The following is a 22,279-nucleotide window of genomic DNA, read 5'->3' on the forward strand; positions in this document are numbered from 1 at the left end:
AATGATATTTTTATATAATTATATATTTTTTATAATATATATAGATTTTTTTCTTGCAATGAGAACTACTCTCTACTCTCTTGTGTGCAAGCTAAATCCCTTCAGTTCTGTCCAACTCTGTGTGACCCTACGGACAGTAGCCCGCCAGGGTTCTCTGTCCATGGGACTCTCCAGGCAAGAATACTGGAGTGGGTTGCCATTCTCTTCTCCAGGGGATCTTCCCAACCCAGGGATCAAACCTGAGTCTCTTATGTCGCCTGCATTGGCAGTCAGGTTCTTTATCACTTGGGTCACTTGGGAAGCCCTTCTACTCTCTTAGCAACTTTCAAATATGCAATACAGCGTTGTTAACTATAGTCACCATGCTGTACATGACATCCCCGTGACTTATTTATAGCTGGAAGTTTGTACCTTTTGACTCCCTTCACCCATATAGGGACTTTAAAAGAGCCCCGTAACCATTTCTTTTCTTGGCTGAATCCATAAAGAGAAGGATCCTATCTTTTTCACCCGAGTAAAAGTCATCATCCTTTGGGTGCTGTTTGCTTTGAGGATTGCTACCTGATAATAACTAGCAAAATTTAGTCCCTGACAAAATCCTGTTTGGTTCCCAATGCTTAATAACTGATCTGAAGCTTTCATCAAAGTTAGTATTTTGACACAACCACTAATCAGATACCTTGGATACCTTGGACATGTTGGAGAAAAACATATTCTTTTCAAAAAAAGTTTTCCTCCAGGTACTATGATAAAATTCTGTTTGGGTAATCAGTCAAACCTTCTTGGTTGAGAGCTGAGTCGTTTAACCCAACGTTTTCGTAATATAAGTAGACAAAATTAGGACTTCCCTGATGGTGCAATGGATAAGAATCTGCCTGTCAATGCAGGGGACATGGGTTTAATCCCTGGTCTGGGAAGATTCCATGTGCCACGGAGCAACTAAGACCCCCATGCGCTACAACTACTGAGCCCACATTCTAGAGCCCATGAGCCACAAATATTGAGGCTGGATGCTGCAGTTACTGAGACCCAAATGCCTAAAGGCTATGCTCTGCAGCGAGAAGCCACCACGGTAAGAAGCCCATGCACCACCATGAAGAGCGGTAGCCCCTGCTCACCACGACTAGAGAAAGCCCGCAGAGCAACAAGGACCCAGTGCATCCAAAATAAATAAGTAATTTTTTTAAAAACAACATTCCTTTTTTAAAAAGTCAATGAAAATAGGGCAGTGATATAGCAAATCAGGCATATTGAATAACTAATATGAGACTATACATAATTCATTATAATATGGATGACACAGACATAGAACCGTTTTATCACTTATCTTTCCTCACTAATGGCTTGGACACCTGGTCTACTCACAGATGGCTAGAGTTGAAGTCTCAACTCCCTTCTTTTCAACATCCTCACTTTCTGTCCCCCAAGAGATCCATTCTTTTGACACTCTCCAGGTTCTCTGTGCCCTTAAGTTCAAATATGAACAAGCCTCCTTCTCTTGCTGCAGATGCATTTGATACCCTTCTGACCCATCTGTGAATTGCATCACCAGCCTGTGGCTTTTTCAGTGCTTTGTGTTGCACAGAGTTTCAAAGCTTTTGTTATGTCTTATAAATAAAATTTTATTATGTCTTTGGTCACTGGTTTCCTAGGGACAGGACTAAGGTCTCCTAAGCCTCTAAAACAGTGGTTTCAAATCACTTTTTGTAGCAAACTGATTTAAATATTGGTTAATCTAAAACAGACAGAAGTAGAAGATAGATGAAGGGATTAGAAGCCCTTGAGTTGACTCCACCCTCACCAGCCCTCCCCATCTATCACTTAAGAGACATCTCCTTGAGATCTTAAGCAATACACAGTCAGGACTGCTCTAGAGGAATCTTTCTATGATCATGTAGTCACAGTTAAGGGTCAACCTCTATAGCTCAGTTGCCTGAGTTCAAAAATGTGGCTCCATCCATTGAGAGCTGCGTGTTGTTGGTCAAATTATTTAAACTTTCTGTGTCTTTATTTCCTCAATGAAAAAATGGGGATAACAGGAGGGCTACTGGGGGGCTTCCCTGCTGGCTCAGTGGTGAAGTATCCACCCGAGTGCAAGACACCCAGGTTCGATCCCTGATCCAGGAAGATTTCACATGCTGCAGAGCAACTGAGCCTGCGTGCCATAACCATTGGGCCTGGGAGCCACAACTGTTGAAGCCTGCTTGCCCTAGAGCCCCTGCTTTGTAACAAGAGAAGCCAGCTCAGTGAGAAGCCCACACACCTCAAAGAAGAGTACCCTCAGTTGCTGCAACTAGAGAAAAGCCCGAGCAGCAGTGGAAACCCAGTACAGTCAAAAATAAATAAATAATTTTTTGAAAATGTTCTACCTTGTAAAATTATTGTGAGAATTAAAGGAGATATTGCACATAAAATCCTTAGAACTGTGCCTGGCATATGAAAGCAGTCAATGAATGTTAATTATTATTATTGTCTATGTGAGCTCTGTATTTATAACTGTTTTTGTTGTTACTACCTCCGCTTAAGCTCTGGGGCCATTTCAAAGGCCCAGTGTGCAAAATGTCCTCAGCATTTCCCAGGAAGTCATAGAGCTACCGCGCAGTTTGGGCCTCACATCTCCCTACTTTCCATGGAAGCTCTGTCTATTCTGGACTCAGTGTCAGCACTTCTGGAGGCAGGAAGAGAAAGCTGGAGCCTGAGTGCTGTTGAGAAAGCTGCCCCTGGAAACTGCTTCCTCTTCCTACTTTCTCCTTTATCTTAAAGCAGGTCTCAGCTGCCTATGACAAACAGGAGTCTTCCTTCTGCACCATTTTCCCTAGTCCAGTATTTTCCCCCCAGATTTGTCTACAACTAGCATTATGTCTGCCTTTCACAAAGCTGAATTTTGCTCTTGTTGGATGACGGCATTAAGTTACACTGAGGAAAGGATTTAAATAGTTTATCTCTCTTTACCTATAACTTTTTAGAGCCAGCAAAACTGAGCAACTGGATTTGGGGTTCAACCAAAAGCCAGTCTGGTTGAATTAGAGAATGTGGTGGTAAATTAAGTGGAATTTGGTGTGTTTTGCATTCTACAAGTCTCAGTTCTGTCTTTTTTCCTAGACAGATGAACACAGATTAATTTTACATTACAAAAAATTAAGAAAGACAAATTGCAAAGGACAAAGAGAACCTGAGTGCTCACACAAATCCCTGTTCCTCCCCGACAGATCTGCTGTGAGCTAGAAGAGTGCCAGAACCCTTGCCTGGAGCTGGAACCCTTTGAGTGTGGCTGTGATGAGATCCTGGTGTACCAGCAGGAGAACCCTTCAGTGACTTGTGATCAGGTGGTTCTCCTTGTCAAGGAAGTCATCAACAGGAGGTGTCCGGAGATGGCCTCCAACAGCCGGACATCCTCCACAGAAGCGGTGGCAGGCAGTGCCCCGCTTTCCCAGGGATCTTCAGGGATTATGGAGTTGTATGGTTCTGATGTAGAGCCACAGCCCAGCTCCGTGAATTTCATGGAAAACCCTCCCGATCTCGGCGATTCTAACCAGGCCCAGGTGGATGTCAATGCGGACCTGGTGAGCCCAGACAGTGGGCTGGCCACCATCAGGAGCAGCCGCTCGTCCAAGGAGAGCTCCGTGTTCCTCAGTGACGACAGCCCTGTGGGAGAAGGGGTGGGGCCTCACCACAGCCTCCTCCCAGGGTTTGACTCCTACAGTCCCATCCCCGAAGGAGCAGTAGCCGAGGAGCATGCCCGCTCTGGAGAACACTGTCAATCATTCGACCTTTTCAACTTTGACCCAGCACCCAGGGTTTCTGGGCAGTCCCAGCCATCCTCCCATTCTGCAGACTACTCCCCAACAGATGACTTCTTTCCCAATAGTGATTCCTCAGAAGGACAGCTCACCATGGGGTCTAAAGAACTTGACAGGAGGGGGATGGACATGCCTAATTATTCATCCAGTTCTCTCTTGTCAGGGGCTGGCAAAGAGAGCCTCGTGGAATTTGATGAGGAGTTTGTCCAGAGACAAGAAAGTCCCGGGGATAATTCGGAAAGAAATTTGAGCCTGACAGGTTTTATGCAAGATGAATCTCCTTCTCCAGAAAGTCTAAAAACTGTTGGAAAGAGGATCCCACCCACACCTATGAACAGCTTTGTGGAAAGCTCACCATCCACTGAAGAACCAGCCCTGCTCTATTCAGAAGACGTAACCCCCAAGACAGTCAACACAGGTCACCCAGGGCCACCTCTAACCCGGGTGCGATGCAGCAGCTGGTGGGATGGTTTGGAAATTGACTCTAAAAATATTGCGGATGCATGGAGTTCCAGCAAGCAGGAATCTGTCTTCCAGAGCTCCGAGTCCTGGAAAGATCATAAGCCAAGCCCAGCTAATAGGAGAGCCTCAGACTCTATATTTCAACCCAAGAATCTCGACTTCCCAAAGTCAAGTCCCTGGGAGTCAGAATTTGGTCAGCCTGGGCTGGGCAACAAGAATATTCAAGACTCAGATGAGAAAAGCTTTCAGTTTCAGGACATGCCCCCTGAGCAATCACGTTTGCTGAATGTTTCTCCTCACGGAACAAACCACCTGATAGAAGACTTCGCTGCCCTGTGGCGTTCTGACCGCTCTCCCACCGCCATGCCTGAGCCGTGGGGAAACCCCACAGATGACGAGGAACCAGCTGCTCCAGCATCATTCCCAGCCTGGAGTGCATTTGGTGAAGAAGGTGATGCCAAAGCTTTGAAAAATACTTGGAATCTGCACCCAACGAGCAGCGAGACACCTTCTGTGAGAGACCCAAACGAGTGGGCCATGGCCAAAAGCGGGATTGCTTTCCCTTCAGAAGACCTCGTGGACAGTTCACCCAGTGAGGCAAATAATGAAGCAGTTCCAGAAATCTGGGGCAAGAAGAACCATGACCCCAGGGATGATATTCTCATATCTGGAAATCCCACGTCTGATCTGGATCATCCGTGGAATAGTTCTAAGCCAGCAAAGGACCATCAGAACAGTGTGGTGGACCCAACAATTACGGGCAAGGTGTACAAAAATGTAGATTCTTGGAACTTTTTCGACGAGAATAACAAGGAAGGAGGTTCAGATGTCCCAGCACCTTGGGAGGACTCCTTCTTATCTTATAAATGTTCTGACTACAGTGCATCCAACATGGGGGAAGACTCAGTGCCCTCCCCCTTAGATACCAACTACTCCACTTCTGACTCTTACACTTCACCAACATTGGCCAGAGAGGAGAAGGAAACCAAAGACAAGCCACTCACTAAAGGGGAGGGTTTTGAGTCACAAGATGCTAACTGTACTGCAGGGGGCGCTGACGTGCCTCCTCAGTCCCCGCAGCAGCCACCAAGAAATCGAATCAGTTCCGGTCCTGGGAACCTGGAAATGTGGGCTTCATCTCAGGCGGATGGTGGCTCAGAAATAAATGCCACTCACAGCCCAGATAAAGATCTACTCCAGGTAGAGCCCACGGACGATCAGAATGTCTCCCTGGAGGATGACGTGGGCGAAAGCAGCCAGTCCAGTTATGACGACCCCAGCATGATGCAGCTATACAACGAGACGAACCGACAGCTCACACTTCTGCACAGCAGTGCTGACGCCCGGCAGGCAGCCGCTGACAGCCTCGACGCGTGGAACAGAGTGATTCTGGAGGACACGCAGTCTACTGCAACCATCTCGGATATGGACAATGACTTGGACTGGGATGACTGCAGTGCGGGTGTGGCCATCACTGGTGAAGGTCAGGCACGAGGGTACTTGGCGGAAGGTAGCGAACCTGAAACCCGATTCTCAGTGAGACAGGTGGAACCCTGGGGCGTGGAGTATCAGGAGGCAAATCAGGCAGACTGGGAACTCCCTGCCTCCTCTGAGCACAGCCTGGACGTGGCTCCTGATGAATACCACGTGCTGAATGAGAAAAGTGGGCAGCTGATCGCGAATAGTATTTGGGATTCTGTCATGAGAGATAATGCCGTTTCATCATTAATGTTACCTAGCCCATCGTATGCTGCAGATACAGAACAGAGCAGGTCACCTCCTGAAACAACCAGCTCATTAGAAAAAATTCAGGATGGTCACATTGCAGATGTGCTGGAAGCCTCTGGAGCCAGCGAGTCTGAAACAATCGACCCTGACAAGCAGGACACATGCAGAGGAACCCTGCCAAGTGATAAGGCGTATCTGGTGACCAGACTTGAGAACCCAGAGCATTTTGCATGCTCAGATCCCTGGAAGGGTCCTAGCGATGGAGAAAAGGAAAGTGAGAAGGAATTCCACGGAGCTGCTGATAGGGAGCACTCCAGTGATGAGCTAATGGATGGAGCCTCGGAAGCTTCTGAAAAAGAGCAAGATAGTCAGGAATGCCCATCCCCAGCTGCATCTGATCATCAAGAGATCTCCAATGAACCAGACAAAATCAGAAATTTTTCAGTGACTTCCAGTCCTCAGACCAAGGAACCCCAGGAAGTATTAGAGCAGGAGAAGGGGTCTTACACTCCAGACCCCTGTGATGTGCAAACAGAGGTGTCCGAAGATCACTTGCCAGCAAGAGAGACCTGTGAAGAACACCTCATAAGCCCCAGAAGAAATTCAAGTGAAACTACTGAAATTCCAGGTAGGCTGAATTCCACAAAAAGTGTGTTTCTGCCTAAAGTGGATGTGGAGAAATCTGAAGAATGTGACATTCTGGAGCCAGAGAAAATTAACCAAGAGCCACCTGATGAATGTCCCCAAGGCTTGGACTCTTGGGATGGCCCTAAAGACAGTGATGTGCTGGTCAGTGGTGCAAGTTCCGAGAGAACTATGAATCTCGAAGTCAAGAATACTGAAAACAGCCCTCCAAGAGCCAGCTTATCAGGAAATGATGACAGAGATAGTATTTCCAGTGAGTATACGCTTTCAAGTGCATCCAGTCCTGACATAAATGATTCTTTGGCTGCACTGCCTTCCTGGGACCAAGGACCCAATACTGGGCATCAGAAGGAAAATCAAAATGATTGGAGTACACAGAATCACCAAGAATCTGAACTAATGACTACTGATGGTCATGTAGAAGTAGTTGCTGAAATGCAGGGTTTGGAGAAAAACAGAATGGACAGGTTTGAAAGGAGCTTAGATCACAAGGTTCCTAAATTTTTAGAGTTTTGGGGTGACTCAATAGATGGTGATTCCTTTTCTTCTTTATCAAGCCCAGAAACAGGTAGATACTCTGAATATTCAGATACGTATCAGGAAAGAAATCTAGTGGTCAGCCATCAGGAGAAAAATGAACATGATCTTCCTGAAACTGTACAGCCAGAGGACACCAGCTTCATTTCAACAAGCTCAGGTTCTGATGATGATGGTGAAGGCTATGAAGAGTCAGTGGAGAAAGAGATCCATTCGGATACTTGTCAAGTGGCTCTGAGTGAACTCAGAGCTTGGGATTCATTGAATAAATCTAATAAGTCCTTGGCCACAGCAGATCCTGAATCTGAGCAATGTTCTGTTTATAGAGGCAGTCCAGAGGGAGCAGAGAATAAGTCAAACCCATCCTGTGATGATCAACAAAGCAGCCCTGATCGCTGGAATTTCTCACCAGTAAGGGAAACTGAATTACAGGTGACAGAAGTCGATAAGGAAACAAGGTCTTCTCCAGAAATGGGGAGGACAGGAGATGTCATATGGCAAATATCTCCCAAAGCTGAACCAAATAATGAAAATTACTCTAAATTGGAAATGGCTGACTTCTCAGCTGAGAGCACGGAGTGGTGGAAGGCCTCCCTCCAGGAAGGGCGACCAATCAAGAGTGCATTTGAAGGGGAATTATCTAACTCAAGTGCTGTGCTAGAAATGAATTCCTCAGTGTGCGAAAATATGGGTCCTTGGGGAGTGCCCATTCAGGGTGATACTGAATCCCTGGCACTACATGGTACCAATCCTTTCAATGATAACCATCAGTCACCCTTTCTAGATGATAATAGGGAGAGTGCCCACGAGCAACTTTGGAACATTCAACCAAGGCAGCCAGACCCAGAAGCTGATCAGCTTAACCAACTTGTAATATTGGACCAGATCAAAGACACAGATTCCAGAGAACAAACCTTCGTGTCTTCTGCCGGTGACGAACTCTCCTCTGAAGTACCTACGCAAGAACAGTGTCAGAATTCAGTGCTGTCTGCCTGGGACCAGCCAGACTCATCTTGTACTTACGCAGATGAAAATGGATGCATTGTATCTGGTGTAGCAACAACTGAGTGTCAAGAAACAAATTGGTGGGAAGAAGGAAAATCACACCCAAGTGAAATGACAAATTCAAACATCACCTCTGAAGATGTCCCTGCTGTCAGTTCTTCCACCCGGATGATGAACAAGTCAGGCTCTGAATGGAGTGACTCTACTCCTACTGAGGGCCCCCAGGGCACGTTTGTTCCAGATATTTTACACGGCAACTTCCAAGAGGGTGGGCACCTGGCCTCAGCTTCGCCCGACTTGTGGGTGGGTGTGAAACAGCCCTTCAGTGTGAAGACAGATGGTGAGAATCCTGATATACTGACTCACTGTGGCCACAACAGCAATTCCCAGGCTTCCAACAGCCCTGATGTTTGTCAGGATTATGAAGTAAAGGCAGAGACTGAGCAGCACATCGATGCTGGGCTGGGGCCGGAAGGGGAAGCCAGTGAGCTCTATCTCACTGAGCCAGACACAGATGAAGAATCCAGACAGGAGCCTGGGCAGGAATTCGCCCCTTATACTTCAGAGCTGTCCTCTGACAATGTCATTCCACTGCCTCCAGTCAGCGAGCAGACAAACACAAATGACTCATCTCAGCCTTCCTCTCAGGAGTGTTTTCCTGAACCTTCCGAAATTAATGGTGAAAACAATACAGGCTTAAAAGCATCAGAACAAGGAGCCAACCCAGCTATGGCACCAATTTTGGAACCTGTTGACAGAACAATCTCAATGATTGAAAATGTGGAAACTGGTATCTGTGTAACTTACCAAGAGCCAACTGTGGACGACAGTAGGTCTTCGATATCAGAAGACTTTCTTCCTCAGAGGCAGACCGATGCAGGGGACTTGTTGGACCATGAGCAGCCCTTTGTTACTGAGAATCCTGCCATGGTTCCTGATGCTTTGCTAGCCTCGGACACTTGTCTGGATGTCAGCGAAGCTGCCTTCGACCACAGTTTCAGCGATGCTTCGGGTCTCAACACATCCACGGGAACAATAGATGACATGAGTAAGCTGACGTTATCAGAAGGCATACCTGAAACGCCATTTGATGGGGAGACAGGGAAGCAAGATATCTGTTCATCTGAAGCCTCATGGGGTGACTTTGAGTATGAAGTCATGGGCCAAAATATTGATGAAGACTTAATGAAAGAGCCTGAACACTTTGTCTATGGTGGCGACCCTCCCTTGGAAGAAGATGCCCTGAAGCATGAGTTGGCACCTTACACACCTCCCTTTGATTTGTCCTATCTCACAGAACCTACTCCTGGCATCGAAACCACAGAGGAAACTGGGACTCCAGAGGATGAGTCTCTGGGGAGCGAAGCAGCAGAGATACTGCTTTCTGCCCTTCCTGATGAAAGAAACCAGGAAAACCATGCTGAGACCACAGACAGACAGCCCGAAGGCCAGCCAGTTGTGCTGCATATTCATGAAGACCCTGAGTCAGGTCCTTTGCCTGCCGGAATCGATGCCAACCCTGAGTTGTCTCCATCACACATTGACTGGGAAGTAGAGACAGAGCATTCAGATTCACCAGCAGGTGGAGACATAGGACCACCAAGTGGTAAGAAGCCTTTCATTCTTCCACGCTCGAGAAATTGCTGCTTTCATTCAATTAATGCGTTTGTAAAATGCGCTCTTCCTACCAATGTTGGTACAGAGGAACTAACTACATTTGCAGTGCATGCTCAACCAAGTCTTGACTTACTGCAGTAATATCTACTGCTTATATAATAGCTATCCTTGAGAGTGCATGCAAATTAAACAGCTCTACAAAATATTTTAAAAGTATTTTTTATCCATCTCTCTTTAGATAGATCATTTGCAAAGATCACAAGTCACATAATGTGTTAATGAAGTCTTGTTCTCTCCTTCTCACCTTCATTTTTCACTTTTAGGTGCCAGTGAGGGAATATTAGAGTTGGAAGAAGAAAAAATAATTCCTACCGAAGAGCCTGAGCAGGTAAAATCAGAACATGGGGAGGAAAGGAACACTGAGAAGAAAGAAGATCGTCATGCATTGCACATGGATTACATACTTGTAAACCATGAAGAAAATTCACTGCCAGAGCCAGAGGCCTGTGAAGCTAGAGAAAGCACATCGGAATTAGAAGAGCTTCACGTAGATTCCGAAAAAGGGCTGCCAGAAACTCGGTTAGCCAGCTCCCCGGACACAGGTCAACCAGCTTCCTTAAATGAAAGAAATCATCTATCTACAGAGAGAATGTCTTCCAAAGATGATAAGAGATCATCTTTTGAAAGCCCTGGGCAAGACCAGAGTTGGATGGTCTTGGGCCGTAGTGAGGTTAGTGATCCATCATCGGAGACCATGGACTCAGGACCTGGATGGTCTGGTGAGGCTGTGGAGCCAGCCTCTGATCACAGCTTGGGCCAGAGCCCCCAGATACAGATTCTGGAGGAAATGAAGCCTCTGGAATCTTTAGCACTAGGGGAAGCCTCTGATCTGGGCAGCCAATCACGGAGGAGCAAGAGCCGAGGCAGAGCTGGCCCTGATGCAGTTATGCTGCAGCCTGTCACCCATGACAATGAATGGGAAATGCTTTCACCACAAAACATAATCCCTGAAATGGAAATGGAGGAGGAGACGGAGTTTCTTGAGCCCAGAACAAGGAAACCAAGACCAAATGGGTAAGCAAAAAACTACATTTATTTTTTTCCTGGAAACTATTTTGTTAGAGACTGGGGAACCAGTGAGGGTTTATGGAGTATGAAGAATATCTAGATGATAGGAGCTTTGCTTACATGTATTGCAAAGCATAACATCAGTGAAAGCAGCTGCTAGATAACCATAATGATTACGAGGATTTGTGTACATTTTCAGCCAAAAAAGGCCCTTTAGTTTCCATCCACAGTCTTAAACTTACCTTTCTGACTTCATCTAACTTACCTAACTTACCTAACTTCCTCATCTACTCAATACCTGTTTTACTTTTAAATAGTTACTTGGTACTGGAGGGGAACAAATACACATTTATTCATAGTGCAAGGCAGTTTGCACACATTATCTTACTTAATTCTTACAACAACCCTCAAGTGGTAGGTTTTAATTTTTATACATACTGGTGGAGGGTGGGGATTTGGGGCTCAGAAAGTTTCTATAACTTGCCAAGAATTAAGTAACCAGAGTGGGCACTCTGAGATTCAAAGTTGTCTACCTCCAAAACCTGTGTTTTCCAGCAGACACACTGCCTGTCACATAGAAAAGGTGATTCTGTTTTTATGTGAGTATCTAACTTACTAATAGGGAATGAGGAGACTCCATAGCAGGCTTAAAATCTTAATGTGAAACATGCATTCCTTAATTGATTGAAAATTAGCAAATAACCATCAAACCAGTAATTCATTCATTCATTTGCTGTTTGGATTTTGAGAATCTGCTCTGGCCAAGTTTCTGGGTAGCCAGTGGACATTGTTCTTGTTCTGAAGTTTCCAGGCCCTGCTAAAACTGTTTAGGGTGGTTCATTTCTCTTTACTTGCTCTGATAAAGCACCCCTGCTTCCAGGGACAAAAGGACATGTTGTGAAAAGTATCTTAAATTACATGTTTCCTCCTTAAAGTAGTGGAGGAAAAAGTACCTTTTTCTTACTCATTTTTTTTAAGTTTAGTTTTTAGCTTATGTTGGAGTACAGTTGACTTACAGTGTTATGTTAGTTTCAGTTGTACAGCAAAATGATCCACTTGTATATACACATAAATCCATTCTTTTCCAGATTCTTTTCCCATATAGGTCATTACAGAGTATTGAGTAGAGTTTCCTGTGCTATACAGTAGTCCTTGTTGATCAGCTATTTTTATATACAGTAGCATGTATATGCAGAGAAGGCAATGGCACCCCACTCCAGTACTGTTGCCTGGAAAATCCCATGGACGGAGGAGGCTGGTAGGCTGCAGTCCATGGGGTCACTAAGAGTCAGATATGACTGAATGACTTCACTTTCACTTTTCACTTTCATGCATTGGAGAAGGAAATGGCAACCCACTCCAGTGTTCTTGCCTGGAGAATCCCAGGGACAGAGGAGGCTGGTGGGCTGCTGCCCATGGGGTCGCACTGAGTCGGACACGACTGAAGCGACTTAGCAGCAGCAGCAGCAGCAGCAGCATGCCCTCTGCGTGTCAAGGCAGCTGGATTTCAGCTTGGCTCTACCACTGCCACTTACGTGTTTTAATTAACCCTAGATTTAAGTTTCCTCATCCGTAAATTGGTGGGTTGGGCTGGAGGATCTCGTGTCTTCCTTAATACTGAATCCTGCAACTTTAATTTGTATATAAATAGAAAGTGTCCAGGGAACTTTGCCATTCGCATTTCTCCGTGAAAGGAACAGAGAAATCAGAAAGAACAGTGGAGGAATGTTGAAGGTTAGCAAAGTGCTATCAAGAGTTAAAAGCTGTGCCCTGTTCAAGTGCAGCTTCATAAATCCAGACATTTTCAGTTGGCCTAATCGTTCTTTCTTCCTGTCAAGCTGTTTCCTTCCAGAGAGACCTAAGATCCGTTATCAGAAAGAGTAGCAGATGGATCCCAGCGGCCCTGCTGGCATTGTTATAGATTGAGCTCAGAACACAGGCAGCCTTGAGTTGGCTGAGCTATTGTTTGGCTTCTTGTCTGCATTTTGCACATGCCGCTGAAATCCAGCAGATGATAGTGTTCAGTGGTGCCACTTTCCCCTTTTAATGACATTTCTTTGCTCATCTCTTTCTGCTCAGCCCCTGCAGGAGTGAAAATTTTCTCACAATTGGGGAAGGGGTCAGATTTTCCCACTGGCATTTGTTTCCCCTTTTACCTAAATAATCTACTCTGAAGTATTTGAAAGCTTTTCTCTGTGCTAGATTTTGGAAGGATGTAGAATTATCTAAAACAGTGGTTTTCTGAATGGGGCCCTAAAAGCAGCAGCCCTCAGCATCATCTAGTACTTGCTAGGAAGGTATATTACTTGCTCTACCCCATACCTCTTCAATCAGGAACTTCACTCATCTGTTTCAATACCTCCTCCAGGGCATTCTGATGCACAGTAGTTTGAGAACTGCTGGTATGAAACTTAGTCCCATCCCTCTAGGAGTTATTTGGTAAAAGAGTTCAACATAAATGTAAAAGTAGATAATAGTGTGATATTTAAATCAAGATAGTTGATGGCCAATGTCTGTTTAAATATAAATAGCTACCAGTTATGGATATTGGCCCTGGACCAGTTTCTAAGCATTGTATATGCAGAGTCACATGTTACCATGGCAACTGCATGAGGTAAGGATTACACAAGGGAGGAAACTGATGTTTAGGAAGTTTGAATGGCTTCTCTGGTTTATAGTTAAAAAGTGAAGAAGCAAGGATTTGAAAGAGCCTCTTTATGTCTGGAGTATGTGTTAATGCTAGTAAATTAAGAGGCATTTGTGTAGACACTTTTTTTTTTAATTGGAGGATAATTTATTTATAGTGTTGTGATACAACGTGAGTCAGCTATGTGTGTACATATATCCCCTCCTGCTTGAGCCTCCCTCGCAGCCCCCTCAACCCATCACACCTGTCTAGGTCATCACAGAGCACAGGGCTGAGCTCCCTGTGCTTTGCAGCTCTTCCCACTAGCTAGCTGTTTTACACAGGGCAGTGTATGCATGCCAGAGCTCCTCTCTCCATGGGCGCCACCCTCTCCTTCCCCCACTGGGTCCACAAGTCTTTTCTCTACGTCTGCATCTTCAGGTTCATCAGTACTATTTTTTAGACTTCATATATATATATGTGTTAATTGTGTAGAATACTTTTATGGAGGAGGAACAAGGATGGCTTATTATCCAGCTACATCAGGAGGTAGGGTGCCCAGGACCCATGATACTTTAAAAGGCCCATGAGATGTTTCTAATTTTCTTTTCAAATCAAAAGAAAAAGTGATTGTATTCCTATGTGACTTATATTCTGGGGTGGATTATATTTCTTTATACCAACACAGATGTGAAACAAAGTTTTAGGGTATTGTTTTGTTTTGGTAAGAGAAGGGGCCCATGGAAGCAAAATATAGAAGACCTACAGAAGTCATGTTGCGGTCCTGAGAGGTGCAATTTGAGACAGGCATTAAAGGAAGGCCATAGTCTGGAAGGGTGAAGTGGGTGAGAGGCTACTGAGTTAACTGGGGGAGAGCAGCATAAAGGAAATCTGGAGACTGGAAGGCGGTCACGGAAGCAATGAGAAGATGGCAATATTTTTCACACCAAAAACCTGGAGACATCTGATGCATCATCTAATCATAGGCAAAAACCAAGACTGTCTAGAAAAAAATATATTAAAACCTGATCTTCAAAAATAAAAGTAGGCTAATAGTATATGTAAGATGACATACCAACTACAAACTGACTTCTTGCCCTCACATCACCCGCCACACCCTCTCTGAGCTCCCACACTGTTTGGAGAGCAGTGAACCATATTTTCAGAATCTGAGGGAGCATTGGAAAGATACGTTTTCTCATCATACCCCACCTACTGTCTCTTGTTAACAAAACTTATTGTGAGTGCTGGGAAATCAATGTCCCCCTTGATATCTTCACCATTGTGTTCTAGGTCCTAGGATTCATCTTCCCAGAGGATTTGCCAACAGCCTGGTCATCTTCCAGCTGTAGACCCACCCAGGATTGCACGCCAGTTCCCCTGAGAGTGAGGCATATGCCTGATCTTTCCTGGGTGGCCACAGAGAGCAACTGCAGAGTAATCTGCGGCACACAGGCTTTTCTTAGAGCAAGGAACTGTGTATATGTTTATTTTAAGGAAGGTGTAGTTGCAAGAATGTCATGTGAAGAAAGGGTAAATGGTATTAGAGTTCTCCAGAGAAACAGAACCTATAGGAGCAATATATATGTATGAGAGAGGGAGAAGGGAGGGAGGAAGGGGAAATTGTTTTAAGAAATTGGAATTGGTTCATACTGTTTTAGAGGCTGACAAGTCTGAATTCTGTAGGTCAGGTTAACAGGCAGGCAAGAGTTGTTGCAGTCTTGAGTCAGAATTCTGCAGGGAAGCAGGTTGGAAACTCAGGCAGAGTTTCCTTGTGGTAGACCTGAAGAGAGTTCCTCTCTTTTCAGGAAACGTCAGACTTCGCTCTTAAGGCCTTCAACTGATTAGATGAGGCCCACCCCCATTCCAGGGGGTGATCTCCCTTACTCAAACTCTGGTGACTTCAGTGTTGATCGTATCTAAAAAATATCTTCACAGCAACATCTGGACTGGTGTTTGACCAAACAACTGGGCACCAGAGCCTGTCCAGCTTGCCACCTAGCATTATCAGAGGTTATATTCAGGAATCTGAACTATATACTAAGAGCATGGAACTAAGAGAGGATGGAACGTTTGTAAATTCATCATTGGAATTATGTAAAAATGGGATGATTGCTATACAACTATGTTGGCTTTCTATAGGTGTGGGGCAAGGATACAGCTGTGTGGGATGATAAAAGGAAATAATTTTCAAGAAGACTAGGAAAGCTGGTAATACTTGCTGAATCTTTTGTAGATTAATGCAGCAAAGGGCAGTGGGTGAGAAAGAGGGGAGAGGGATGGAAAAGAGGGGGAGATGTTGTCACGTGTCCTTTTGAAACAGAGTGTTTAGAAGGAACCTAGTCCTTATATTTATGGAGCTGTATCTTTCAGTTTGGGGTATAGTTGGTTTACAGTGTTAATGTTAGTTTCAGGTGTATAGCAAAGTGAATCAATTATACATGTATCCATGCTTTAGATTCTTTTCCTCATATACAACAGAGTATTGAGTAGAGATCCCTCTGTTATATAGTAGGTTCTTATTATCTATTTATATTACTATATAGTAGTATTTTTGTCAATCCCATTGTCTCCTAGTCCTGTGAGGTGAGTTATCTGATACTCCCTAAAATAAGAAAAGGACTTCCCTGATAGCTCAGTTGGTAAAGAATCCACCTGCAATGCAGGAGACCCCGGTTTGATTCCTGGGTCAGGAAGATCCACTGGAGAAGGGATAGGCCACCCACTTGAGTATTCTTTGGCTTCTCTTGTGACTCAGCTGATAAAGAACCTGTCTGCAGTGTGAGAGACCTGGTTTGATCTCTGGGTTGGGAAGATCCCTTGGTGAAGGGAAAGGCAACCCACTGCAGTATTCTGGCCTGGAGAATTCCATGGACTCTATAGTCCATGGGGTTGCAAAGAGTCAGACACGACTGAGTGACTTTCACTTTTTAAAGTAAGAAAGACTTTTAAAATACAATATATTTTATATTCCCCATGACCTGCTTCTTACGTTGATCTCTGTGCTTTCTTTTTTCTTTTTAAGCTAGTGATTTGGGGCCCTTTCTTCCCTAACAAGACTATGGGAAAGAATTTGCCTTTCTCCTTTTAAGTGACACTATTAGAAGATCTTTTTACAGTTTTTCATGAGACCTTCTGAAATCAACTTTTTCTGTATATGACTTCTGGTTGAGAAGTTAGTACATTGGGTCTTACACCCATGTAAATGTTGGAAATGAAAAACAGGAAAAGGAATAATCCGTCCACTCTTTCTCTCAAGGCTGCTTAATGATCTGTTCGGGCTTTCAGAAGAATCAGGCTCTTTGAGCGCATACTGCCTCCTCTCTAGGTCTTGCTGTTTGAATGGGCTCTATCCCAGTTCTAAACATTTGCCCTTTCTCCAAGGTAAATTGATACTCTGTAAACTACAGTGTTCCCTTGTTTATTCACTGTTTTCTGGTTTTGCCCTGAACCAAACCTGGAAGACCAGACTTGCCACTGACTCTTCATTTATTTTTTGTAATTATATTTTATCATTTGGTGTGTTATATTTGGTGACCTGGTGGTGATAATTGTGTCATTTAATGTTCTTTAAATTGGCACTTCCAACCTTAGTGCCAATTAAGAGAGAGAGAGCTCTCTCTCTCCCTCTTTTTTTTTTTTTTTTTAATTTTGGTGTCTCCCCTACCTTCATTCCACTCCTGCCCAGCCACCTCTGCACTTCTGGCCAGCCCTTCCCAGAGTAGGCTTCCAATAAGTGCTGGAAGATAGACAAATATATTTTCTTTAGTCCATCCAATTTCCATTTGCAATAGACATGGCAAGTTTTATTATCCCAATTTCATAGGAAAAAAAAAACAAACTGATTCAATAAGTGAGCTGTTTAATGTCATCCAGAAACGAGCAAATGGTAAAATTGAGGCTTGAACTTAAGTCTTCTCCCTTCTAGCTCAGTGCTTGTCAAATGAGACAGAGAGTAACTCTTTTTGAATTTTTATAGATTGATGTATTTATTCCTATTCTCCTGTTGTCCCATGGAAAGTTTCAAGTTCAAGAGCCGAAGTTCCCAAGGGAGATTTTGAGGATAACTGAGTCAGAACTCACCCCTGACTTTTCACACTGTCATGTGGCCAGTCTCTGAGCTCTTTTCACACCTGAGCACTTATTTCCTGCCTCAGCAAATCCATCATGGCCACTGCCGTGTCAGTGAGCTGCTTTTCATCTGTGAGGTGTGGCACCAACTCCAGCGGCTGGAGGCCAGAGGGAGGCGAGAGAATCAGACCCCTTGGTGTAAATATGTATATCTGTACAGATGTATATATTTTTAATATTCTATTTATTTGGCTGCACTGGATCTTAGTTGTGGAACACAGGATCTTTAGCTGTGGCATGCTAATAACTCTTAGTAGCCGGCATATAGGATCTAATTCCCTGACCAGGGATCGAACTTGGGCCCCCTGCATTAGGGGCGAGGAGTCTTAGCCACTGTACCACCAGGTAAGTCCCAGATGTGGTATTATGTGGTGAGGAATTTTACAGTGAGAGAAAACCACAAGCACTAAGATGAGGTGATGCAACCCAGCGGTCTTGTGGGAGAAACACCCACAGAGGAGCCCTTTCGTGCTGTGTTGTCTTCTAACTTGAGGAAAAATCCAAGGATCCAAGGTACTTCTCTGGCTGAAATGGGCAAGTGTCAAACCTGAGGTCAGGAAAAAAGACCTCCATGATAATTGATGGCTTTGAGGAAGACAAGAAGTCACGTCTTTTGAAAGCAAGATGTACTAGTGTATCAGGGACTCAGCAGGAAAGAGATGCCACATTCGAATAAAGATAATTGAAGAAATATTTAATAAAGGGAGTATTTACAAAGACAGTGGAAACTTTTGAGGAACTCACAAGGAATCATGGGGTAACCCAGGAATAGTAACAGAACAGCTGTTGTTATTCCAAGGCCTCAGAAGTGAGGGGAAGTAGTGAGTCCCAGACCCAGAATGAGAACTTTGGGTAGAAAGGGCTTTCCTACAAGGAGCAGGGCATGGTCAGCCTGAGGCATTCTGGAAGGAAGGAAGCCTCCTTCCTTCCTCCTCTGATCTCCCTCCAGCAGCCCTCATGGGTCAAAACAAAGTGGAATTTAGAGAGTGAAGGGAGGGAGCCTCCCAGGGAGAAAAGCAGGGTGGAACACGTTGGAAAGTGGACCTGAAGAAGCAAAGAGAAGCTAGGCAGCACAACTGGCTTAATTGGAAAGTGATGGAAACTTAGGTTCTGAAAAGTGTGCTGAGTTATATAAACGTACAGGATCAGTTTGGTATGCCTCCAGTGCTTTGGAGGATTTGTTTTCAAGATACTTATGAGAGTTCCTTTAAGACAAAGGCTGTCAAAAAGTCACTCTAGGATTAGGTCACCCTTTGTAGAAATCCAGGCTATACCAGTGGAGGAAATTAGAATACCTTCCCTTCATTTTAACTGTTGGCTAAAGGATGTGGCTTTTTAAAATTGTTGATGTAGAGAGTTTGGTTCTAGGTAATGGCTGGGAGTGGGTTTTTTTTTTTTAATTTTTAAATTTATTTTATTGAAATAAAGTTGATTTACAGGGTTGATTTACAGTGTTAACTACTGTAAAGCAGAGTGATTCAGTTATACATGTATATACATTCTTTTTTATATTTTGTATTATGGTTTATCACAGGATATTGAATACAGTTCCCTGTGTTACAGAAGGACCTTGCTGTTTATCCATTCTGTATATAAGAGTTTGCATCTGCTAATCCCAAACTCCCAGTCCATCCCTCCTACACCCTCTCTCCCCCTTGGCAACCACCGGTCTGTTCTCTATATTCGTGAGTCTGTTTCTGTTTCATAGATAGGTTCGTTTGTGTCAAATTTAAACTGTACAGATATGTGATAACATATCATATTTGTCTTTCTCTTTCTGGCTTCACTTAATATGATAGTCTCTAGGTCCATCTGTGTGGCTGCAAATGGCATTATTTCATTGTTTTTTCATGGCTGAGTAGTACTCCATTATATATACGTATCACATCTTTATCCATCCGTCGATGGACATTTAGATTGTTTCCGTGTCTTGGCTACTGTGAATAGTACTGCTGTTAACATGTAGGTGCATGTATCTTTACAAGTTATAGTTTTGTCCAGATGTATGCCCAGGAGTAGGATTGCTGAATCATATGGCAACCCTATTTTTGTTTTTTTGAGGAACCTTTGCACTGTTTTCCATGATGGCTGTACCAGTTCACACTCCCACCAACAGTGTAGGAGGGTTCCCTTTCCCCTACATCCTCTCTAGAGCTTGATATTTTAATGATGGCCATTCTGACTGGTGTGAGGTGGTATTGATTTGCATTTCTCTAGTAATTAGCAATGATGAGCATCTTTTCACGTGCCTATTGACCATCTGTATGTCTCCTTTGGAGAAGGGTCTATTTAGGTCTTTTGCTCATTTTTAGATTTATTTATTTTTTTTTTGTTTTTGAGTTGTATGAACTGTTTGTACATTTTGGGAATTAAGCCCTTGTTGGGAACACCATTTGCAAATATTTTCTTTCAGTCCATAGGTTGTCTTTCATTTTGTTCATGGTTTCTATTGCTGTGCAAAAGCTTATAAGTTTAAGTTCTTTTTGTTTATTTTGCTTTCATTTCTATTGCCTTGGGAGACTGATCTAAGAAAATATTGGTATGATTTATGTCAGAGAATGTTTTGCTTGTGTTCTCTTCTAGGAGTTTTATGGTGTCATGTTTTATATTTAAGACTTTAGGCCACTTTGAGTTTATTTTTATGCATGATGTGAGGGTGTGTTTTAACTTCATTGATTTACATGTGGCTGTTCAGCTTCCAGAGAGTAAAATTTTTAATTCACTTACTTAAACTATCTGAAATGTTGATCAACTGAGAATTAGAATTTATGTTAGACTGAGTGAAAAATATGTCATGCATATGGTCCTTTATGATTCCAAACCATACCCTGGATTAAGCCCAGCCAGCTGAGAACTATGTACCTTACCATATTTCAGAGGATCAAACACAGTTTCTTTATCCTGTGTTTTTTTTTTTTCAATTGGAATAGAATTGCTTTACAATGCTATGATAATTTCTGCTGTACAACAAAGTGAATCAGCTATACGTATACATACATCCCCTCTCTCAGACCTCCCTCTCACCTACCCGCCCTCCCACCCCCGCATCCATCTAGGTCAGCACAGAGCACTGAGCTGAGCTCCCTGTGCCTTATAGCAAGTTCCTACTAGCTATCTGTCTTACTCATAGTAGTGTATTATTGCAAACCTCGCCTTCCAGTCGTCCTACCCTGCACCTCCCCCCTGGATCTATGTGCTCGTTCATTCGTTCTCTATGTCTGTAGCTCTATTCCTGCTCTGGAACTAGGCTCATCTGCACCATTTTTTATAGATTCCACATGCGTGCATTAATAAGAGTCCCAGTTACTGCTTACATCTCTGATCACCACGACCACTCCCTCCATTAGCCCTCAGTCCTTCACATCACACTCTTCCAGTTTGGTGACTTCATGCCAGCCCTACTCTCAATCTAGAACTCTCCTAACATGGCTGGCTTATTCTTGTCATTTGTGGTTCTCCAGAGAAACCTCCTCAGAGAACGCAATGGCACCCCACTCCAGTACTCTTGCCTGGAAAATCCCATGGATGGAGGAGCCTGATAGGCTGCAGTCCATGGGGTCGCTACGAGTCAGACATGACTGAACGACTTCACTTTCATTTTTCACTTTCATGCATTGGAGAAGGAAATGGCAGCCCACTCCAGTATTCTTGCCTGGAGAATCCCAGGGACGGGGGAGCCTGGTGGGCTGCCTTCTATGGGGTCACACAGAGTCGGACACGACTGAAGCAACTTAGCAGCAGCAGTAGCAGAAAACCTCCTATAACTGCTCCATCTATAGTAGTAATAGCTGTGTACAACCCAGTTATTCTAGTTCTCAACCAGGGGCACTTTTGCCCCTCGCACCTAGGGGACGTCTAGCAATATCTGGAGACATTTTTGGTTGCCACAACTGGGGCCATACTACTGTCATCTAATGAGTAGAGGTCACACCTGCTGCTAACATCCTATGGTGGACAAGGGAGCCCCCCCACACCAAAGGGTTATCCAACCCCAAGGGCCAGCAGTGCCCAGGTTGAGAGCCATGCGCTATCCCACCACCCTGCTCTGTTTTCTTCCTACCACTGTTCCTTATCTGGAAAGGTCTTCTGTTTATCTAATTGATTTTGTTGTGTCTGTCCCCACACATGAGAATGGACCCTCTAGAAAAGCACGCATTTGATTTGCTTGTTCTTTACTATACCCCTGGTGCTTAGAACAGCACTTGCCACATATTTAGGGGCCCCATAAATATACCCAATTGAAGGAATGGAAAAGAAAGTCAAGTCTGTCCAACCTAATTTGCTTTTAATGAAGATGATAATTACTAGTGTTTGCTGCTTCCCTTTCCAGAGGAGACATGCTCACTTTAGTTTGGCAGTGACATAGTTCAGGTTGCTGTAACAAATTACCATAGATTGACTGGGTGGCTTATAAACAACGCCAATTTCTTTCTCAAAGTCCTAGAGGCTGGAAATTCAAAGTCAGAATGCCCGCGTAGTTGTGTTCTGGTGAGAGCCCTCTTCCAGGTTGCATACTTCCAACTTCTCATTGAATCCTCATCTAGTAGAAGGAGTAAGAGAGCTCCTATTCATGAGTGTCACTCTCGCGACCTCACCTAATCCTGATTGCTTTCCAAAGGTCCCATCTCCTAAAGCCGTCATACAGGGGAAGGTTTAGGAT

The 22,279-nt window shown here is 44.1% G+C and overlaps 1 protein-coding gene across 3 annotated transcripts in view; it reads left to right on the forward strand.

Annotated features, from left to right (window-relative positions):
• Window positions 1-22,279, forward strand: part of PRUNE2 (prune homolog 2 with BCH domain) — a 291,389-nt gene that overhangs the window by 195,564 nt on the left and 73,546 nt on the right. For all 3 annotated transcript variants that reach the window (XM_069576309.1, XM_069576310.1, XM_069576307.1), the window contains exons 8-9: window positions 3,210-9,783; window positions 10,118-10,868. In XM_069576309.1, coding sequence (XP_069432410.1) covers window positions 3,210-9,783; window positions 10,118-10,868 — 7,325 coding nt within the window. The remainder of the gene's footprint in view (window positions 1-3,209; window positions 9,784-10,117; window positions 10,869-22,279) is intronic.

This window comes from Ovis canadensis, chromosome 2, assembly GCF_042477335.2.
Source record: "Ovis canadensis isolate MfBH-ARS-UI-01 breed Bighorn chromosome 2, ARS-UI_OviCan_v2, whole genome shotgun sequence".
NCBI classification, from domain to species: Eukaryota; Metazoa; Chordata; class Mammalia; order Artiodactyla; family Bovidae; genus Ovis; species Ovis canadensis.